The sequence below is a fragment of the Coccidioides immitis genome (genome assembly GCF_000149335.2).
Source record: "Coccidioides immitis RS genomic scaffold supercont3.1, whole genome shotgun sequence".
In the NCBI taxonomy this organism is placed as follows: Eukaryota; Fungi; Ascomycota; class Eurotiomycetes; order Onygenales; family Onygenaceae; genus Coccidioides; species Coccidioides immitis.
Genome location: NW_004504310.1, coordinates 3,581,462 through 3,599,491, shown reverse-complemented (window position 1 = coordinate 3,599,491; position 18,030 = coordinate 3,581,462). Strand labels below are relative to the sequence as shown.

Genomic DNA, 18,030 nt, shown 5'->3' with positions numbered 1-18,030 from the left:
GTAATGGAAAAAGATGAAGCGCAACGGCGAACTGAATCTCCATCGTTCAAGCTTTGCGCGCCCAAAACGGGTTTAGTGCATGTGCCACGATGTGGCTTGTGTCCATGGTCTGGACTCCGCAGATCCAGATTCTGGCCCCAATCGCTGCAACGCCGCCGTCAATATAACCAGTATTATGGAGTACTCTGCAGACAGCAGAAGACCTACTATATAGTTCTACGATGGTTATTATTGCAAAAGAGATATTGTAAGATGGACGGTCTTATAGCTACAGGCTTTCAACCCAAATGATCCCATGATATGATTAAGAAACTTTGGTTCAAGATGCACTAATACCTATTCAGTCGCTGTCGCTCTCCTCATCTCCCATTACAACAGCAAGCGCCTTCTTGAGCTTTGCAACTTCATGTTCTAAAGCAGTGAGCTTGGCCATGGCCGCCATCAAGCTAGGGTCCTGACTTTCCACCCTGACCTTCTCTTTCACTTTAACTTCCTCGCCGTTCCAGCAGAATACATCCCCCGATTCATCATGACTTTGATGTTTGGTTCCGAACAGACGATCTCGAAGAGAAAAGCCGCTTAGGCCGATTTCTGGAGCAAAGTAGGTAGTTGGGATATCGGAAGTGGCATGTGGCTCCAGTGTACGAACGTACAGGACTAACGCCGCCTCGGAGACACTAAGGTAAAACGATAAATGACTAGGTAGCGGTGGATCGAATGCCTTGTTGTAAGGTCAGCTTGAGAGGTGGAGCAGGAAGAAGAGGTGAATACATTTGCATCCGCGCTGCCTTCATTCCAAGGCTTCCTCATATCCTCGCGGTCACCCTTTAAGGCATGCCGCGCTTCCATTATGTGCTCTTGCAACAACCGTAACTGGCCGGATATAAAGTTAGCATTCATGGGATCACCCGTAAAGGTGCTGACGTCCACTACGTCGAGACTGTCATTTATGTGCCGGCGCGCTAGTGCAATCTGGTCCAGTATTAACTCTGGGGCGGTAGGACTCGTAGAAAGACAAAGTCTGGTGGCATGTGAGCCGCGAGGAGGAGGTAAAGAGTTCAGTCGGAGGTGAACGTCCTATCGGTTAGAAAGGATACTTAGCCATACTATCTTACATCTTCGTGATGCATCCTACAGCTGTAGCAACACTAGGTAGATATACGCCAGGTAACTCACCCCTTTCACGATCCTCGGCCCTACCCGCGTGACATAGCCTTTGACGCTCTCGGACCGGAGAGAAGAAAGCACCAGGGTAGAGCCGGGCTCCGTGGGAGCAAGAAGGGCAGCACACTCTTGAAGTCCCTCCCGCAAAGCAGCCAGAGATTCCTGCAGCGACCGAAGAAGCCATTCGAGCTCACGGGACTAAAACCATGTTTCGTTAGTCGAGAAGTTAAGCTTAGCCGCTGCATGAAAGCCGTTACCAGTGACTCTTCTTCCTCCCGCTTGAGCTGATCCGGAGGCAGCTGGGGATATACCCAAGTCGCCATGATACTGCAATTAGTAAATCGGATGACTCTGGAGGAGTCCTGATGCTTCAGCAGAGTCGCATGTCGTCAGATTTTTTTCATTTCTTCTCAACTTCACACAATTACTGCTTTGGTGACGATGATCCCATGGCGTGGGATGGACTGACTGACTAAGCCACGTTAGTGAGTTAACCACTGGCAGGAGTGCATCAGGGGGACCCCGTGAGTCCTGACATCCCACCAGCTGGCCGTCGTCAGCATGGCGCTTCAACCGTCCAACTTGGTCTTCCTGTTTATTTTCCAGAAGCACTGTTGAATCAGACCAAGAAAAGATTGACGGTCTTTACCAGGGATATGGTTATTTCTGGGCCTCTTCGGGAAATTTAAAGCCAGGTACTGGCTCGTCACCAGACCCCAGGACCGTTCCTCAATTCCAAATCCCACCACCTGCGACAGAAGATGATGGAATTGGAGAATTATTCTTATGTAAAAGGAGAGCTACGACTTCCATATCAATGCTGGGGATGAGCCACCGCGGCTAAAGTTCCTGCCCACGCGCCAACGGTTTGACGATCCTCAAGCTCAAACCAAGGTGCGGCAGTGCGTGTTCGACGATCGCGACATTCGATGGTTCACGTCAAACCTCTCGGTGATTTCTGTGCTTACCAGCCAAGGCCAGCATTCATGCATTTCCACGGCGCAGAATCTCCGGAATTTTCCTCCTCCCCCGCTGTCCCATTCCCAAGAATGACATGGCCTTTACCTCTTCGGGCCACAGGTAGCAGATCTCCTCAATGTAATCTGTGACAGTGAGGATGTCAAGTCGAGTTTCAAAGCGCTGCAATCACTCTCACATCTCCTCAGTACTTTGCTTTGCAAGCTGGGTCTGTCTCACCAGTTTGGCTTTTCAAATATTTCTTACTTATGACCCAAGTCCGTTGGCCTATTTCTCTTTCTCCCTCTTTTGTCTTCTGCATCTTCCCACAATCAATAACTTGTGACTTACTTTCGGTGCAGTGGTTGAAGACAATCGCTTAAGGGGTTACTTTCATTCCATGTTAAGTCACCCTCTTTTCTTTCCAACCATCCACTGTCTAATGAGTTCACGTTGATCGTGGATTTTATTTTCTTTATTTTCTTTCTTTCCTTTTCACACTTCGGAGTCGTTACTGGTGAACACCTTTCCAAAAAACAATAATATCAACAAGAAATTAAAATACGGGTTTTCCAACTCCTGACTAAACGCAGAAACGCTTTGGACTCGACGCAGTGGATCTAGGAGAGTCAGTTATCAACCATGTTGACCAAGAACTTCGCCCTTGCGCTACTCCTCTCGTCGAGCCTTCTCGGCGGTGTAATGGGCCAGACCCGAGGTGGTGGTGGGAGGAACGGTGGTCAAAACGGTGGCAATCAGAGGGGCAATGGAGGCAATAACGGCGGGAACAACGGCGGGAACAATGGCGGAAACAATGGCGGAAACAATGGTGGGAACAACGGCGGCAATAATGGCAACCAGAATGAGCTCTTGCTTAACCCAGAAAACATCCAGAAGGGCAGCCAGAATGATGGAAATGCAAATGCAGAAGAGGGCCAGGCCGCTTCCAACACGTATGTGTATGCTGATTCTAATACGACTTACCCGTACTAACAGGTTGTTGGCAGTGACAACGCAAACTTCATCAATTTCTGCACAGGAAAGACATTAACCAACGGTCTTCAAATCCGGGGCGGATCTTGTAACGGAGTCGGTTTGTTGGTCCTATTATGAATTCCCACTGTCCATAAAAAAAGCTATACTGACTTTTAACAGTGATGGGAGATATTCCCAGTAAGAATAACATGGTTTCGACCATTATAATGAACCCGGGACCCGGAGAAGATCTGCCTGCAAATCAGGACTTTGATGTCGAACTCCAAGTTTCAAACTTGGTTGCTGGCTCCTTTACCAACCCCGATAACACCTACTACTCGGCACCGCAGGAGCTTGAAGGCGGAAACATTGTCGGCCACAGTCACGTCACTATTCAGTCCCTTGGCAACAATCTGGCTACGCAAACCCCTCCTGATCCCGAGCAGTTTGTGTTCTTTAAAGGTATCAACGACGCTGGCAATGGTCGAGGTGGTCTCAAGGCTACTGTGGAGGGTGGGCTGCCTGCTGGTGCATATCGCGTGTGCACCATGAATTCAGCTTCCAATCATCAACCTGTCATCATGCCTGTAAGTTCTTGCTGCTTGTTCATTCTTCTAGTGTCATGTAGTGGGATGGCCAATATCTTTTTAGGTTGCACAACGCGGTGCCCAGGATGATTGTCAGAAGTTTACGGTCGGCCGAGGAAACAACAACAACAACAACAACAACAACAACAATGGTGGAAACAATGGCGGCAACAACGGCGGCAACAACGGCGGCAACAACGGCGGCAACAACGGTGGAAATAACCGCGGAAACAATGGCGGAAACAACGGTGGAAATAATGGAGGCAACAATGGCGGAGCAAATGGTGGAGCCAATGCAGGCGGTCGAGGAGGTGACAATAGACGTCTCCGTCAGCGCCCAACGATGATGCGTGGAGGACGAACCCGCCTTTCCTTCGGCAAGAGGGAGTTCATTGCTTAAGTGAGTCGATCATGGAGCGGCTCCCCTTTTTGAAATGTAACTACAAATATCACGTTTGCGCCTGATCTTACTCTGCCGTGCTCCGGGGTTTGCTCTCCACATGATGCAGGTGACGGACTTTTATGTATTCATGCCTATTTCTTTGCTACATCTTGCAGTTGTTGTGTACGATTTTGAGTGCTGGCATTTCACACCCTTTGCTTCTTCTTTCTTGGTTAATGGACTATTTTGAAAAGGCTGCAAATGGCTTCGATCAGTGATATATCCCGGCTGGTGTACTCCGTGGAACCATGATCTTCTCAACTCCCGCACGACATCGCAGTGCTTGAGACAACGGTAATCCTAACCATCCCTGAACTTCATAAGGACTCTGTCTGACCCGTCTCCCGCGATTCCATGAAACTGTCCTCGAATCTGCATCGTACCACCTCAAGGTCCTCACTCTAAGCAGGAGACATACATACAGGTATTGAAACATAGGGATCCCGCGAAGTCATTGACCTGCGGTCAGGAAAAAGGGGTACTCGATCCGCAGTCTAATTGGTTGTTTATACATCCCGGTCAGTACAGAGTGCCTGCCTCAGGCAAAATTTATCGCGATATTCCCCGATGTCTCGCGAAAACACACGGTGGAACCCCACCCGCCATTGGCTGCGCAGTGGCGCGAACACCCGAAAAGAACCGATACCTCTACAGACATGGGGAAAAAATCATAGGTATTTTTTGCTAGTCGATAATTGAACAATTATACATTGGAGTACGGAGTACGGAGTACTCCATAGAGCCAGCAACCCTGTTGAGCCTGTAACGCATTTCCCCACAGAGCTCAAACAGTGCTAGTATGGACAATGGAGCATGTTCGTATTGCCTTCAGACTAGCAATATATTTATCCCGGGGCGTGAATGAACACACATTCACACAGGGAGACCAAGCCACAAGTGGTTTGACGTCATGTAGCTCACTGGAGTGGCTTTCGCGTGGAGCTGGCTAACTAGTTGCCTGTCGAGATCCGCTCAATGATTTTTGGTGGGTATACCGGCTAACGGGCCTCTCCAAGCCGTCAAGGGGAGCGACGGATTGGCCTTGTGTTCATCCCACGTATGTCCCAACGGCGTAACTAGTCACCAATAGCCACGTATGCGGTTAGCAGCTTGAAAAGTGGGTGTCATGGATTCGGCGAGTCTGATGGGATGGATCCCAATCTTCGCAATCCCCCGTACATGCCACGTGAAGAGGAAAAGGGGACGAATCGGAAGAATTCAAAACGCATATTTCATATAAATAGCTTCTGTAGTATACTCCGTAGATATCTTGGGTATGGATGTACAGTACGTATCGAAAACTAGGATAAAAAATTAAGTCTCAAGGATGCGATAACCAGTCGGCCCTTTGAGATATGTACAAATATGAGAGTATGTGGAGAGGGGAGAAACTCCATCCATCCACGAGAATTCAAGAGCAAAGAAAAAACAAATAATCCCCCAAGTGAGAAAATATCCCGCGACGTAGAATCCAAATAGCGCACTCGCCTGCGCGAAATAGAGCAAGACTCATCCCATGCTCCAGGACCGTCCGCCCGCAGCTGAGCTCAAAAAATCGCAATACCAACCGACATCGAAGAGATTCCAATCCTGAAATCAGAGGGTAAAAAAACGTGTGCAAAACTTCACCGAGAGAATGTTGAATTCGTCTCCGGTACCCCCACTCAAGAACCACCCATTCTCGGGGTAATTCTTCGACCAAATCCCTGTACAAGAGGCCTTATTACGCCCATGCTCCAACTAGACTCATTCCAAATGCGCCAAGGAAGACTAGTAAACAGGCTAAGATGCGCCTTTTCCCTCTCAGGATTCGCCAGCTTTCATCGGTGAGGAAGTCCTCAGCCAAAAGCTCCACGAGAGAGGCGTAAACAAGCAGACCCGACGAAATTGCATTCATGGTGCCAACCATGATGAGGCCAACTTCGGAATCGGGGTCATACAGGGAGTGTGTAGCCAAGCCAATGGCTTGACCAATAGGGGTTCTAAGTTGCCTATTAGCGTCACCTTCCTCGTGTAGTTTTCCCTGCTATCACCGTTTCGGATGTAACAAGCCATCAACTTACGTGCAACCGTATGCGAGAGCCATGAGCCATGGCTGTTTGGCATCTGGATTCCAGGAAAGGGCTGAGATACGCGCGCCGAGCGCCAAACCTTCAAAACACTCTGCGAAGGAAGTTAGCAGAACAAGTACCGAACGTCCCAAAGAAAATGGGGAAAATTGGTGGGGGGGGGGGGGGGGGTTGGTGATGGTGCTTTGACTTACGGTGGAATGAAATCGCAACCAACAGAATGACGAACTCGTTTCCGACGGAAACACTCAGCGCCATTCCAATAAAAACACTGTGGAATAAAATTCCAACTTCTAAGAGAACGCATTGTAAAAACGCTTTTCGGGTCCTCTGCTCGGGAGTTAGAACGATAGGAGCATGCACATCGGGCACGTCCTTTTCAGCACCCTCCCGGTTGACCGCGTTAGTCCCCGTCACCATTTCAGGCCCTTCAGCCGTAGATTGACGAGAAATAGGGCTACGGACTCCATAATCTCCGCGAAGATGAGGATCGGAGTCGGATGATTTTCCGCCTTCCAGAGCTTCCACGGGGCTGGCCGTTGCTCCGTAACCCTGGTGGCCTGTAGGAGTTGAATCTTGATGGCAGATCATCTGGGTGACTCCCCTGGTATCACCACAGATATGTCTAGCGGGGCTGAAAACCATCTCTACCGTGGTAACAAGGAAGACGGCTGCCAGAGCGATGGCGCCAGGCATTGCGGGATAGTCCACCGTCCAAAATTGTGATAAACATGGGTTTCCAAGTGAAACAAAAGCGGTGGGCAAGAGGTGGACGAATGCTGTGGCAATCAAGACACCGGTACCAAAATGTCGCACGAAGAAAAGGAAAGAATGCGGGATTCGTAGACGTGGAAACCTGACCGCAAGCATTGGAAATGCACAGGCCCCAAAGGATACGAATAAAATGATAGCAAGTGCAGCGACATGCAGGCCAACGCTGTAGTTTGGTTTACTGCTGCCAGTTTGACAGCTTTCGGCTCTCTTTACGACGCGGGCCGTCGCTAGTTTTTGCCCTAGAAAGGCAGCAGTTAGAATAAACACAGGAGAATGGACATGGTTGACGTACGGGGCCGGAAGGTCGAGAGGACAACTCCCATATAGTAGACAGAGAATACGGCCATTGAAATTGCTGGCAGCCACCATAGCAAGCCATGATGGAACCAGGACTTTAACGTCTTTACCCTGTAAGGCATCTGACGACTTGCAGCGCAAAATTCTAACCAACCCTCAGTCAGCATTTACCTGCACCAGATCAGTAGCCCACTGTGCATTGACCAACGCCTACCTTCGTAGTAATCACGAGGAAGTTTTGCATCTGCAAAGGGTGGGCGGTGCTTGGAGCCAGGAGGGACGTCGAGTCCCTTCTCGGGGCCTTCATCGGCACCGGCTGCGAACCCGAGAGACGAGAAATGAGAGGATAGCTCCCGGAATTGGGTAGCGTTTATACGGCCATTGAGATCCTGCCGCGCGGTGAGATCGGGAGATAGAACCGGTGGGTTCTGATTCCAGTCCGGGCGGTCAGGATCATGCTCCGTTCGGGACGGGCAGTTCATGGCGAGCAAGCGACGGTGAACTGAACTCGACGTCCAGCTCTAACGGCCACGATGGATGGAAAATAGAAAAGAGGGTGATTTGGGAACAATTTCAGAGAGAATGGAATCGGCCGTTTTATATAGTTGCAGGCGAAAACGTAAAGTTGATGCAACATAGAATTGCTTTTCTCCCGGCATCCCGTCATCGCCCGGAGGGTCTATTTTCGGTCGTTGGCTGAGGCAGTTTCACGGCAGCCCATGGAGGCCAGCCCGCAAATTGGTAATTTAACAAACTTCCAAGAACGCACACACACAGTTGAGTTACCGAGTTGGTTACGGGGGTCGTTACGGGCCAATGAGCACACAGGCGTTGGTCACCAAGTCGGAGGCCCTGGAATTTGTAATTTGATATTTTTATTTTTGAAATCGGATCCAAGGCCTGGATGCTCTATGGAGGAATGAGGTGCGCCATGTTCCTCTCTCCTACATCCACCCACACCACCCTGCTGTTATGGGTAGTCAACCGGCTCCACGCGAGGTACCGCCCATTCAAATTTGACTAGCACTAAGGAGGTACGGGATATGCAAGACGCATTTCCTTTTGCAGACTTCAGATGTGGAGATATGCAGGTCGACAGGACATGGCCGGAGGTTTGCATCTCTGCATTGACGCCCAAAATTGGTACCGCAGCTGTTAGCGTACTCCGTCTATTTGTTGAAGCAAAGCAGGCCTATCCGATAACTTTCAATATTTTAAAATAGATTCTGCATGGCAAAAATCATATCAAAAAGTTATTCCCCTCGTCCCCAGCTGGGCCTTCAGCTTCCGTACCCCGGACTCCGTACATAGGGCTGAATACGCTCAATGAAAGTTGAGGTAATGGAGGAAATGCGACGATGTCGATATTTCCCAGCCACGCGAGTCTCGGGTTTAACCTCCAGCGCTGAGCAGAGCGCTGTCTCTCGTCACAACTCACCTACCGGGTTGAACTGAAGAATGAGTTAGCTCGAGAGGTTCATTCAGCCAGTCTGTTGATTTCTCATAGCTTCTGTCACTTCACACAACACAACTACTAAATAGTTTACTCCGTACAGAGTACAGAGTAGGTTTCTCGGCGCTGATCAACTACTTACGAGATTCAATGTATGCTATTGACTGAGATTTAGAAAGATGTACGGAGTATAGATTCAACATACACATTGCATAGCTGAAATACTTTATAACTAAGTACCTATTCCACCCCCCGGTAGGGATAAGACTATAGAGGTTTAAGACATTGAACCTTCCATGATCCTCTATTTACACTTCCCATGAATCCTCATAGAGAGCTGCTCTCCGCATCGCTGAACGCCGATTGGCCTGTTGGGATAAGTTCTCATGGTGGCATTATACTTTACTAGTCAATTACGAATCCTGGCGGACTGGCCCATTTTAGGCGCCGTACTTCGCTGCAGCGCCCCACGTGACGGCTACTTATCGATAAGATCCCTCTTGAAATTTCCTCACCTGCAACAAAGCGAACGACCGACGCGAATTGGACTCCACGAAGTGAACGGCTGTGGAGCACTCACGGGCTCTAATGAAGAATCCTCTGCATTAGCGACTCCCGGAAGCACCATGTCGGCTCCGTTAATTCTCCTACCGGGAGACACGGTCCCAAGCCACCTCAAAACCGCCAGTAACAACTCTCTCAAACTCGGCCAAAACCTCCACGTCTTATCACACGCCACATCACCCATCCCGATCACAAGCACCCAGGCTGGCCTTCTACTCCAAGATCCCAAGCGTAATTCCGTTAATATTCTCACCTTTCCACGCCGCCGCTACATCCCGCAGCCCAGCGATCTTGTTATCGCTCAAATCCACCACTCAAGTGCCGATTATTTTCATTGCACCCTCTCCCCGCACACGCCGCATGTTTTCCTCCCACAGTTAGCTTTCGAGGGCGCCACGCGGAAAACGCGCCCACAGTTGAAAAGTGGCGAATTAGTGTATGCGCGTGTGCTGTCGGTCGGCTTGGGGCCAGGCGCTGAAATTGAGTTAACATGTGTGAATCCCGCGACAGGCAAGGCAGAGCCGGGTGGGCTTGGGCCTCTGAATGGCGGAATGGTGTTTGACGTTTCGGTGGGTTTGGCGGGGAGATTGATGTCTCCGGGAGGAAGTGGAGGTGTCGTAGTGTTGGAGGAGCTGGGAAAGAAACTTGAATCGCTTGGGGGGTTCGAGATTGCCGTGGGAAAGAATGGAAGAGTATGGGTGGACAGTTCGGCTGGTGGAGAAGAAGGGATTAAAATGATTGTCGCGGTTGGCAGGTGTCTGAGAGAGGTGGATGAAGAGAATTTGGAGGTTGGGGAGCAGAAGAAGCTGGTTTCGAGGGTCCTTAAGCAGATGGGACTTGGAGCCTGATACCCAGCAGCTTCCTACTGACGGTGACCATTGTACTCGCATCGCTTCCCTTGTCGAGTTATACTAATACGTTTTTTTGGAGTTCTATGGAGTTGTGAATACAGGCGGCCTGCGGTTCAATATACCATCAAGGATAAAGGTATTGTTGGCGAAAATTGGGTTATATCGAATGCGTTCATTCATATACAAAAGTGTTCATAAAACATAAATGATCTCTTTTGAACATCATTTTCACCTCACAGTCCAACTTTTGTACACAAGCAGTTGGCTTTCCTTTGTGAATGCTAACCCCACTAGATGCAACAAGAATAACGTAGATACTGGATATCTCTGCTTTTATCAGAGAGACCAAAGGCTGGTCCCGGGATTCGAATCACGGATAGAAAACATCTGGCCTCCATATGCCATTTTTCGACGAACTATAAAAGCAAAATGTCAGAACTCCTAAAAGGGTCACATGCCGTGAGAAATAGGAGCAAGAGTAGAACATACAAGAATCCAATTCCTTTTCTCTCGCTTCCGCAATCGACATCTGCCACCCGTTCCAAATCTTCGCGCACCATCCAGTAACCAGCACATCCACCAACTTGTCCCCCAAGTTCTTCACCACATGTAGGCCTGGCTTTGATCCATCATTCGCACACCATTGCGTCTCCACGGCAACAAGCTGTCTCTCCGCATCTTCCCACTGAAGTTTATCCACCTTGTGCGGATTTCTGGTGGGCCGGGTACGGAACAGAAGTGTGCTCCGATCGCTTGTGGGAGGACGATGGCATACTTCCCAACTCTGTTTTAGGAACGAGTGATTCAGCCGGAGATATAGGGTCCCAGGGAGTGTGCTGCGACGCTTCCCGATGATTTCGACGGTTGTGGAGAATAGAGATTGGGTGAAAGAGTAGATGTGCTTGTCCCGTCTGCCGGCGAACTCTGGTGAGTTAGTGAAGGGGGCGAAACGGGATATTGCGATAGTACTGTGGCCAGTGTCTAGCTCATGGGATAGTCGATAAGTAAGATTCGTTTCGTTAGCAGAGGAATAGCCAACAGTGTTAATAGCAGTTCTATCGATTGTAAGATTGAATGTTTTGGGGCCGGAGGCTACGCGCGATGCTGGGCCAGACGCGGATTCTTCGTAGGAAGGGGGGGGGGTTGGCGGAGCGAGATCTTCTGCGGTTAGAGTTTCGAGCAGGGTGGGATCCATAGCTTTGAGCTTCGACTCCTCCTTTGAGTCTTCATCATCTCATATCTATGATGTACGAGCGAGACACCATAGCTCTCTGGGTGCTCATGCGGCTGAGACACGATTCGGGTTGCCAGCCTCATGTCAGCTTCCCGTCAGGCGGCTCGGTCCCTGGATGACATCAGTCATTGTTCGCAAAGCTAAACTTTATTAGGACTAGCTCAGATATCTAGAATCAACGGCGGCAAGCAAACGGTGAATCCAGCCGATAGTCCTGCTTCTCAGGCAGAAAACCATCCCGCGTCGTGTTCCAGTTTACATCCATCTTTTAACGAACTGGCTAAGAACGGGAACTGTGGACTGACCAATCGACAAAGGATGTATATCACCATTGGAAGAAGTTGCTGGGATCTTGCCCCCGTGCTCAGGTTATGGTACTGTCCCTCATACTTCTTGAGACACTTGCTCCGATAGTGGCCACCTAATCCGTCTGAAAGCATTGATCACAGAAGAGCAAATCTCAATATCTTACACCAGGTGGACCAAAACACAATTTGAATTTAATGTACGGAGTGGCTCAAACACTGAGACCTCGTCGTTTCGACATTGGTCTTTTCTATAAGCCACTGCACATTGTTTCGGGGGAAATTTGTATTTTCTGTACCATATCCTTTGGCCAGGGTCCCAGATTGCGGCAGCCATGGGAGCATAAATGGCTCCAACGCCAAATAAGAAAGCATATTGGTAAAAACTGGGGCACCAATATCAACCTGGAACGGATATTTCGCCCATGCTTTCACTTTCCCAACTAACAATGTCTCAACGGAGGCTGAATTGAAGTACGGGGTCAAAATCCATAGAGGGTAGGGTCGGCTGATATATGCGGGGCCGGATGGCCGTCGTCTCAAGGAGGTATCTATCCGATCACAATTGAGCAAGGCAGGGCTGGAGAGGCAGGGCTGGAGTTCTGGCTTCACTTCAAAGTTACAGCGATTTCCACAACATTAACCCAGCGGGTGCGCGATTCAGGCAAGTCGTCATCTGCATCAAGCCTCTTCCTCTTTCCGTTTTGTTTTGGGCTGTGCATTGTGTGCACATCGGGTAGCGCTGGGCCTGCCGTCCGGGCAATTTCTGCAAAAGAATTCACCTCCATATTATTGTCTTGAACATTGCTCTTAAACTGCTCCGGCTTTGCTCTCTTGCTCAGCTCCTTTTTCTTCAGGCCTTCATCCTCAACGATATCGTCGACTACTAAGACCGTCCCTGTCTTCACAGTGATGCTATACCCTTCCTTCTCGCCGAACCATTTGCCAATGTCCATAGCCTTTTTAATAGCCCGACCAGTAGCTTTGATGAATACCTCCTCTTTTTGCAGGGCCTGGCTACTTTCTTTCAGCTGGGTTACCTTAGCTTTCTCGCCTGTCTTGCTATCATGGAGGTCGATCTTGGACATAGCGCGCTTTTCAACTTCTCGCAAGAGTTTTTGAACGCGTTTTGCTGCGCTCATGAAGGGTGTCTTAGTCGAAACATAGACGATCTTCGGCACCTTAGAGCCGGCGTAAGGGGAGGCTGCAGGGGGATGGGGAATAGGACGCTTTTCAACCCGGACATCTGAATATTAAAATTAAAACAAAAAATTAGTACCCGTGCTGTGCAAAGAGAAATCTATCTCAAATCCTTCAACGCCTTATTTTTGGGAGTTCAGGTTACATTTTGGTAGCTTTTTAAGATCTTTGTTTTTCCTTTCGAAGACAAGTTCAGGATGATACTTGTGCTTTAGCTCGGTCATAGTCAATAGCATAGAATCTTCCCAGGTAGACGATGGAATATTCGATGTTCACATTTCGTATTAACGAGGGGGATCTATGCTCCGAACAGACAACGACCACGGCCGGCCGCGAAGCTGGCGACGATGGTGCAAAGATAAGCTCAGCCTTGAAGTTAAAACTAGAAGGTTTAGCCGAAGATCTTATCGATAACGCACACCGGCAAGTTGACGCGAGCCTCAACTTTTTTGGATTTTCGCGATCGAGAAATTGCTGGCAAGCAAAAAGACACGAACTGTCGCTGGTTTGCCTCCGCTAAGACGGGTTTTCACCTCAAGTTTCCTGGCCGAACCTTTGGGGGTCCTTATAATTTTCATTGCACCATGAGCGACCAGCCTAACGGCGTTGCTGCCGAGACAACGGAGAGATACGCCATCGGTATCTCCTTCGGAAACTCGAACAGCTCCATAGCTCATATCTCACCGGTGAGAACAGATATATTCTGTTTCCACAAGTGTCTGAAAGGGCGGCTCTAACTAGCCTTGTTTTCGTAGGAAGGAAAACCTCAGGTTATCGCCAACGAAGAAGGAGGTCGGTTACCCTGCACCAGTACCTCGAAAGAATTGCTCGATTAACAGTGACTTGGTAGATCGCCATATCCCTTCTGTCTTGTCCTATGTCGAGGGTGAAGAATACCACGGTGCACAGGCAAAGGCTCAACTAGTGCGGAATCCAAAAAATACCATTGCATATTTCAGAGATTATCTAGGAAAAGAGTACGTCCCCCCGGCCGGGGCGGGGGGCATCAACCCGCCCGTGGTATAGCCACGAATATACGCTAAGCCGTGTCTCCATTCAGTTTTAAATCTATAGATCCGACTCCTGCTCACGCTTCTGCGCATCCTCAATTGCATGATTCGTCCGTTGCGTTCACCGTCCGCGATACAGCCGCCGAGGAACCCAACACTATTACTGTTTCCGAGATCACTACCCGCCATTTGCGACGGCTGAAGCAGTCTGCCTCTGATTTTCTCGGAAAAGATGTTAACGCTGCTGTTGTCACCGTTCCCACAGACTTCTCTGAAGCGCAGCGCACCGCCTTGAAAGTAGCAGCGAAGGAAGCTGGCGTCGATGTTATTCAATTTGTTCATGAACCAGTTGCAGCCTTATTGGCGTACGACGCGATACCCGAGGCACAAGTCAAGGATAAGTTAGTTGTTGTTGCGGATTTCGGTGGGACTAGATCGGATATCGCCATCATTGCTTCAAGGGGAGGGATGTACACTGTCTTGGCTACCGTCCATGACCCTGAGCTTGGAGGTGCCCAGTTGGATCAAATCCTTATCGATCACTTTGCGAAGGAATTTATCAAGAAGCATAAAACCGACCCGCGTGAGAACGAGCGCAGTTTGGCGAAAATGAAACTTGAGGCGGAGGTCACAAAGAAAGCTTTGAGCCTTGGAACCACCGCAGCGCTCAGCATTGAAAGCCTGGCCAGCGGTATCGACTTCAGTTCTACTGTAAATCGAACGAGATTCGAGTTGTTGTCCGGCAAGGTCTTTAGCAGCTTTACTCAGCTGATTGAACAAGCAATCAAAAAAGCTGAGTTGGATGTGCTGGACATTGACGAGGTTTGTTTTAGATACACCCAATTCTACAGCGCTTGAAACTAAAATATGATAGGTTATTCTTTGCGGTGGAACTTCCCACATTCCAAAGATCGCTCGTCTCGTACAGTCTCTCTTCTCTCCCTCAACTACAGTCCTCTCGCCATCTACCTCTCCCACCGCAATTAACCCCTCGGACCTCGCTGCTCGCGGAGCCGCCATCCAAGCTTCACTAATAGAAGAGTTTGAGAAGGAAGACATTGAGCAGTCCACGCATCCTATGGTCACTGTCGCTCCCCACCTTGAAAAAGCAATTGGCGTGCAACTCGTCTCAGCCGATCAAAGTGCTGAATCCACGGCAATTTTCAAGCCGCTTCTTAGCGCTGAGACTGCCCTTCCCGCCCGCCGCACTGCGCAATACGCCGTTCCCAAGGATGGGGGCGATGTCATCATTCGCGTCTGCGAAGGTGCTCGCGACATCAAAGTCATCAAGCCTGAACCCAAACCCAAGCCCGCTGGACCCGAGGAAGACTCGGACGTTGACTCTGACGATGAGAGCGAGGAAGAGGAAGAAGATATCCGTGAAATTGTGTGGAATGTATCCAAGCCGATCGCGGAGTTTGCTATTAAGGGAGTTAAAGCTAATGGTAAAGTGGAAGTGATGATCAGTGTTAACGAGCATTTAGTCATGCAAGTAACTGCTAGGGAGGTGGGTGCGAAGGGAGGCGTTCGCGGTGTTGTGGACGGTCCTCAGAATGGAGTTGCTGCTTAGATAGGTGGTCATGACGAGAGCACGAGTCATTTGCCGAAATGAGTTTCTCTTATCTGATTAGAAAAGGATAGATATAGCCTTTTTTTTTTTTTTTTCCCCTTCTTCCCTGGCCGGTTACAAGTATTGTTTAGCCTTTTCATAGCCGCATCATTCAAAAAAAAGATATTAGATGATTTTATTCAGGCTTCTGTGCTCCAGCAGTAATAGACTGCTCAAGGTGAGGGTCTCAAAAAGGCCCATGAACTATCGACGGTGTGAATTATCACAGCACTAGTGTAATAGAAGCTTTGAAAGCAAAGAGGTCTACAGCCAAACATCTGTGTATGTAGAGCATCTAGGTGAAATTTGTGATTGGCAATGAGAGGGGGTAACTTAGTATATATGGACCAATTTGCCCTGAATTTGATGTAAAATGCGAACCCAGTAGATTGATCGTGACACAGCTCCGAAAAGCAATGAAAAACAAGAGGGCAAAAGAGCCGCAGTCAACGTCTCCCTTAAACATTACAATAGCTTCCCCTCCATCACCATTGTCGCCCTCCCCGAAAGTGTAATCCTCGACACCCCCGAACCTTGCTCGTTCAATCTCACTTCAATGCAAAGTTGGCTCTTCCGCCCCATTTCGATCCCTTGCTCAATGGCATACGCATGTCTCGAATTCTTCCCACCCTTCTGCATCGCTAGATGTGCCGCCAGCGCACAGCATCCGCTCGCGCTAGCCGCTTCTTCCACCCCGTCAGCGATGACACGGGCTTCTAACCTGGTAATGTACGGTTCTTCGGTGAAATCGGTTTGGAGTTGGATAAAATATACCGCGCCGTAGAAAGAAGATGGCGATGGAGAATCACCGCCACCATCATCTCCCACTGGTGCTGCTCTCCATCCAGCGTCGAGGTTCGGCTCCGGGGCTTCGCTTGGCTGGAGGAGGCTAATCAGGGTGGGGCAATTGGTGAAGTCGACCAGGGTGAATGTTACACCTTCGTAAATAGATACGACCGAGTATGATGCTTTCATTTTATCTATCTGCGGACTTGTGCCGAGTTTGCGCTGCACGGCGAGAATTTCGTCTTTCGACGTCTCTTTGGCATGGACGTGGATGTCGAAGGGGACTTCGATGGCAGTGACTTGTCTTGCCGGGTCGAAGAATGCATGGATCGCGCCTGATTTTGTCTGCAAAGCACATTTGGATAGTTTCGCTCCGGGTTTACTCCCAGAGGCGATGTTAGGACTGGGAAGAGCGGTGGCATCTTCGTTTGTCGCTAGGCATTGGAAAATATACTGAGCCGTTCCTAGGACGGCATCAGCGGCGAAATGCCGTTCACCTTTGGAGCTGAACAGTTCGAGTTTGCGCGGTTGATATGGGTGAGGGCTATCATGGAGGAATGCTGTCGTTGAATGATTGAATTCTTTGGCGATCTGTCTTTTTTGTTGATAAGTGAGCGCGTTGCTACGAATGCTGACGATGGCAAGTTGATTGCCGAGATATCTATTCTGGTGGTTAGAGCGAATTCGATGTTAAACGATCAAACATAAGAATATCTGGGTATTTATTCCCTATAGTGGGTAGGATATTCTCTTCTTCTGATACAAAGCTGCACTTGGTTGGGGGGAATATAAAGTAATCCACGACGAAAAGAAGGAAAAGTTGTAATTAACCTTTCCGATGCAAAGACATCAGCAACAACTGTCGATTCTCAGTTAGATGGATCGTCTGCAAAATATTTTGGAGGTATCATGGCCATGAATGCAATCTCTGGCAGGATGGGCATCCGACTCTGTGAAGTGGATTCCGCCGGCAAAATGCATAGCAGGGTTGCCCGGCGGGTGGAAGGAAAGCAGACCACATGTGCAAATTCAAGGATAATGGACTCATTCTCACCAAATGTATGCGGTCCTGCTGCCATGTTGAACCGTGTGAGATCAATTCAATCGTCAGAATGAACGGTCCCAGCTCTTTGTAGTTCTTGGACGCTTCCGAAGTTCAGAGTTGGCACTTGGAGATGTTAGCCACCTAAAACTATTGTTAACTGTCATCGAAGCATCCATGACAGCAAGTTTTCTTTAAGCTCATACAGTGCAGATAAACTTAAGCTTTTCGTCCGCGTTGAACTCGGTCACACTCCGGATCTCTGGTTGATGGATTCAGGGCATGCGAGAAAGAGTGATGGTTGAAGATCGTGATCGACGAAAAGCCGTTGGAAAGCGTGTTTCATGATAAGAGTTTGGGCAAAATTCACTGTTGCTTGGATAATGCTTGCTCTGGGTCACCGACATGATTGGGTGGATTGTTGACAGAGACCTGGTACTGATGGAGCCATGAACGGGCATGGCGGCGTCACAGCACCACAAGTCATTGTGGTTTTTCCTTCGTAACTTTTTTTTTTTCTTTTTTTTTTCTTTTTTTTTTCTTTTTTTGTTGTTGCCGCCAATCATCAAAATGATTTGTCTCTCAGTTTGAAAGTTAACTCTTGATCAGACACCTGCAAGGGAATTAATAATTCGTCGTCTGTTCTGGCCCTCGGAATGCCTGTTCCGCGCAAAATATCTTCGGGATGGTGGGCACGGGCCTGGTATATTA

The 18,030-nt window shown here is 49.0% G+C and overlaps 8 protein-coding genes across 8 annotated transcripts; 3 read left to right on the top strand and 5 right to left on the bottom strand.

Moving 5' to 3' along the window:
• Positions 1-174: 174 nt before the first annotated feature.
• Positions 175-1,579, bottom strand: CIMG_01845 (uncharacterized protein). Its single transcript, XM_001248073.2, has 4 exons — positions 1,422-1,579; positions 1,177-1,362; positions 772-1,077; positions 175-721 (listed from the first exon to the last, which is right to left on the bottom strand). The coding sequence occupies exons 1-4, from the start codon at positions 1,485-1,487 to the stop codon at positions 341-343; spliced, it is 939 nt and encodes a 312-aa protein (XP_001248074.1). The 5' UTR covers positions 1,488-1,579; the 3' UTR covers positions 175-340.
• A 1,184-nt stretch (positions 1,580-2,763) lies between these two features.
• CIMG_01846 (uncharacterized protein) lies at positions 2,764-4,290 on the top strand (the record flags this gene model as incomplete). The annotated part of the gene is made up of 4 exons (XM_001248074.2): positions 2,764-3,074; positions 3,129-3,214; positions 3,277-3,683; positions 3,748-4,290. The coding sequence occupies 4 exons, from the start codon at positions 2,764-2,766 to the stop codon at positions 4,081-4,083; spliced, it is 1,140 nt and encodes a 379-aa protein (XP_001248075.1). The 3' UTR covers positions 4,084-4,290.
• Positions 4,291-5,342: 1,052 nt separating this feature from the next.
• Positions 5,343-7,900, bottom strand: CIMG_01847 (ZIP zinc/iron transporter). The gene is made up of 5 exons (XM_001248075.2): positions 7,480-7,900; positions 7,261-7,410; positions 6,389-7,207; positions 6,189-6,288; positions 5,343-6,107 (listed from the first exon to the last, which is right to left on the bottom strand). Exons 1-5 carry the CDS (start codon positions 7,745-7,747, stop codon positions 5,849-5,851), a joined length of 1,596 nt encoding a protein of 531 aa, XP_001248076.1. The 5' UTR covers positions 7,748-7,900; the 3' UTR covers positions 5,343-5,848.
• Positions 7,901-9,251: 1,351 nt separating this feature from the next.
• Positions 9,252-11,374, bottom strand: CIMG_01849 (uncharacterized protein). The gene is made up of 2 exons (XM_001248077.2): positions 10,623-11,374; positions 9,252-10,549 (listed from the first exon to the last, which is right to left on the bottom strand). Exons 1-2 carry the CDS (start codon positions 11,326-11,328, stop codon positions 10,470-10,472), a joined length of 786 nt encoding a protein of 261 aa, XP_001248078.2. The 5' UTR covers positions 11,329-11,374; the 3' UTR covers positions 9,252-10,469.
• On the top strand, positions 9,345-10,130 carry CIMG_01848 (exosome complex exonuclease Rrp40; the record flags this gene model as incomplete). The annotated part of the gene is made up of 1 exon (XM_001248076.1): positions 9,345-10,130. The coding sequence occupies one exon, from the start codon at positions 9,345-9,347 to the stop codon at positions 10,128-10,130; it is 786 nt and encodes a 261-aa protein (XP_001248077.1).
• Positions 11,375-11,717: 343 nt separating the features above from the next.
• On the bottom strand, positions 11,718-13,175 carry CIMG_01850 (ribonuclease P/MRP protein subunit POP7). The gene is made up of 2 exons (XM_001248078.2): positions 13,018-13,175; positions 11,718-12,918 (listed from the first exon to the last, which is right to left on the bottom strand). The coding sequence occupies exons 1-2, from the start codon at positions 13,106-13,108 to the stop codon at positions 12,281-12,283; spliced, it is 729 nt and encodes a 242-aa protein (XP_001248079.1). The 5' UTR covers positions 13,109-13,175; the 3' UTR covers positions 11,718-12,280.
• Positions 13,176-13,356: 181 nt separating this feature from the next.
• On the top strand, positions 13,357-15,636 carry CIMG_01851 (regulator protein). Its single transcript, XM_001248079.2, has 5 exons — positions 13,357-13,558; positions 13,628-13,664; positions 13,723-13,849; positions 13,933-14,704; positions 14,757-15,636. The coding sequence occupies exons 1-5, from the start codon at positions 13,457-13,459 to the stop codon at positions 15,450-15,452; spliced, it is 1,734 nt and encodes a 577-aa protein (XP_001248080.1). The 5' UTR covers positions 13,357-13,456; the 3' UTR covers positions 15,453-15,636.
• Positions 15,637-15,774: 138 nt separating this feature from the next.
• CIMG_01852 (uncharacterized protein) lies at positions 15,775-17,615 on the bottom strand. The gene is made up of 4 exons (XM_001248080.2): positions 17,526-17,615; positions 17,332-17,463; positions 17,109-17,136; positions 15,775-16,938 (listed from the first exon to the last, which is right to left on the bottom strand). The coding sequence occupies exons 2-4, from the start codon at positions 17,354-17,356 to the stop codon at positions 15,957-15,959; spliced, it is 1,035 nt and encodes a 344-aa protein (XP_001248081.1). The 5' UTR covers positions 17,357-17,463; positions 17,526-17,615; the 3' UTR covers positions 15,775-15,956.
• Between the last annotated feature and the right edge of the window lie 415 nt (positions 17,616-18,030).

Bases quoted from the DNA above. Each gene is read 5' to 3' on its own strand.
- CIMG_01852 (XM_001248080.2), bottom strand. From the start codon at position 17,356: ATGGCAGCAGGACCGCATACATTTG. The intron at 17,137-17,331 runs GTGAGAATGAGT...GAGAATCGACAG, and splicing joins AGCAGGACCGCATACATTTG to TTGTTGCTGATGTCTTTGCA. The intron at 16,939-17,108 runs GTTAATTACAAC...CCACCAGAATAG, and splicing joins GATGTCTTTGCATCGGAAAG to ATATCTCGGCAATCAACTTG.
- CIMG_01849 (XM_001248077.2), bottom strand. From the start codon at position 11,328: ATGGATCCCACCCTGCTCGAAACTCTAACCGCAGAAGATCTCGCTCCG. The intron at 10,550-10,622 runs GTATGTTCTACT...TTGCTTTTATAG, and splicing joins AGAAAAGGAATTGGATTCTT to TTCGTCGAAAAATGGCATAT.
- CIMG_01850 (XM_001248078.2), bottom strand. From the start codon at position 13,108: ATGCTATTGACTATGACCGAGCTAAAGCACAAGTATCATCCTGAACTT. The intron at 12,919-13,017 runs GTAACCTGAACT...TTTAATATTCAG, and splicing joins TCTTAAAAAGCTACCAAAAT to ATGTCCGGGTTGAAAAGCGT.
- CIMG_01847 (XM_001248075.2), bottom strand. From the start codon at position 7,747: ATGAACTGCCCGTCCCGAACGGAGCATGATCCTGACCGCCCGGACTGG. The intron at 7,411-7,479 runs GTAGGCGTTGGT...AGGGTTGGTTAG, and splicing joins TCCTCGTGATTACTACGAAG to AATTTTGCGCTGCAAGTCGT. The intron at 6,289-6,388 runs GTAAGTCAAAGC...CTTCCTTCGCAG, and splicing joins GGTTGCGATTTCATTCCACC to AGTGTTTTGAAGGTTTGGCG.
- CIMG_01845 (XM_001248073.2), bottom strand. From the start codon at position 1,487: ATGGCGACTTGGGTATATCCCCAGCTGCCTCCGGATCAGCTCAAGCGG. The intron at 1,363-1,421 runs GTAACGGCTTTC...ACATGGTTTTAG, and splicing joins GGGAGGAAGAAGAGTCACTG to TCCCGTGAGCTCGAATGGCT. The intron at 1,078-1,176 runs GTGAGTTACCTG...TCTAACCGATAG, and splicing joins GGCCGAGGATCGTGAAAGGG to GACGTTCACCTCCGACTGAA.
- CIMG_01851 (XM_001248079.2), top strand. From the start codon at position 13,457: ATGAGCGACCAGCCTAACGGCGTTGCTGCCGAGACAACGGAGAGATAC. The intron at 13,559-13,627 runs GTGAGAACAGAT...TTGTTTTCGTAG, and splicing joins CCATAGCTCATATCTCACCG to GAAGGAAAACCTCAGGTTAT. The intron at 14,705-14,756 runs GTTTGTTTTAGA...AAAATATGATAG, and splicing joins ATGTGCTGGACATTGACGAG to GTTATTCTTTGCGGTGGAAC.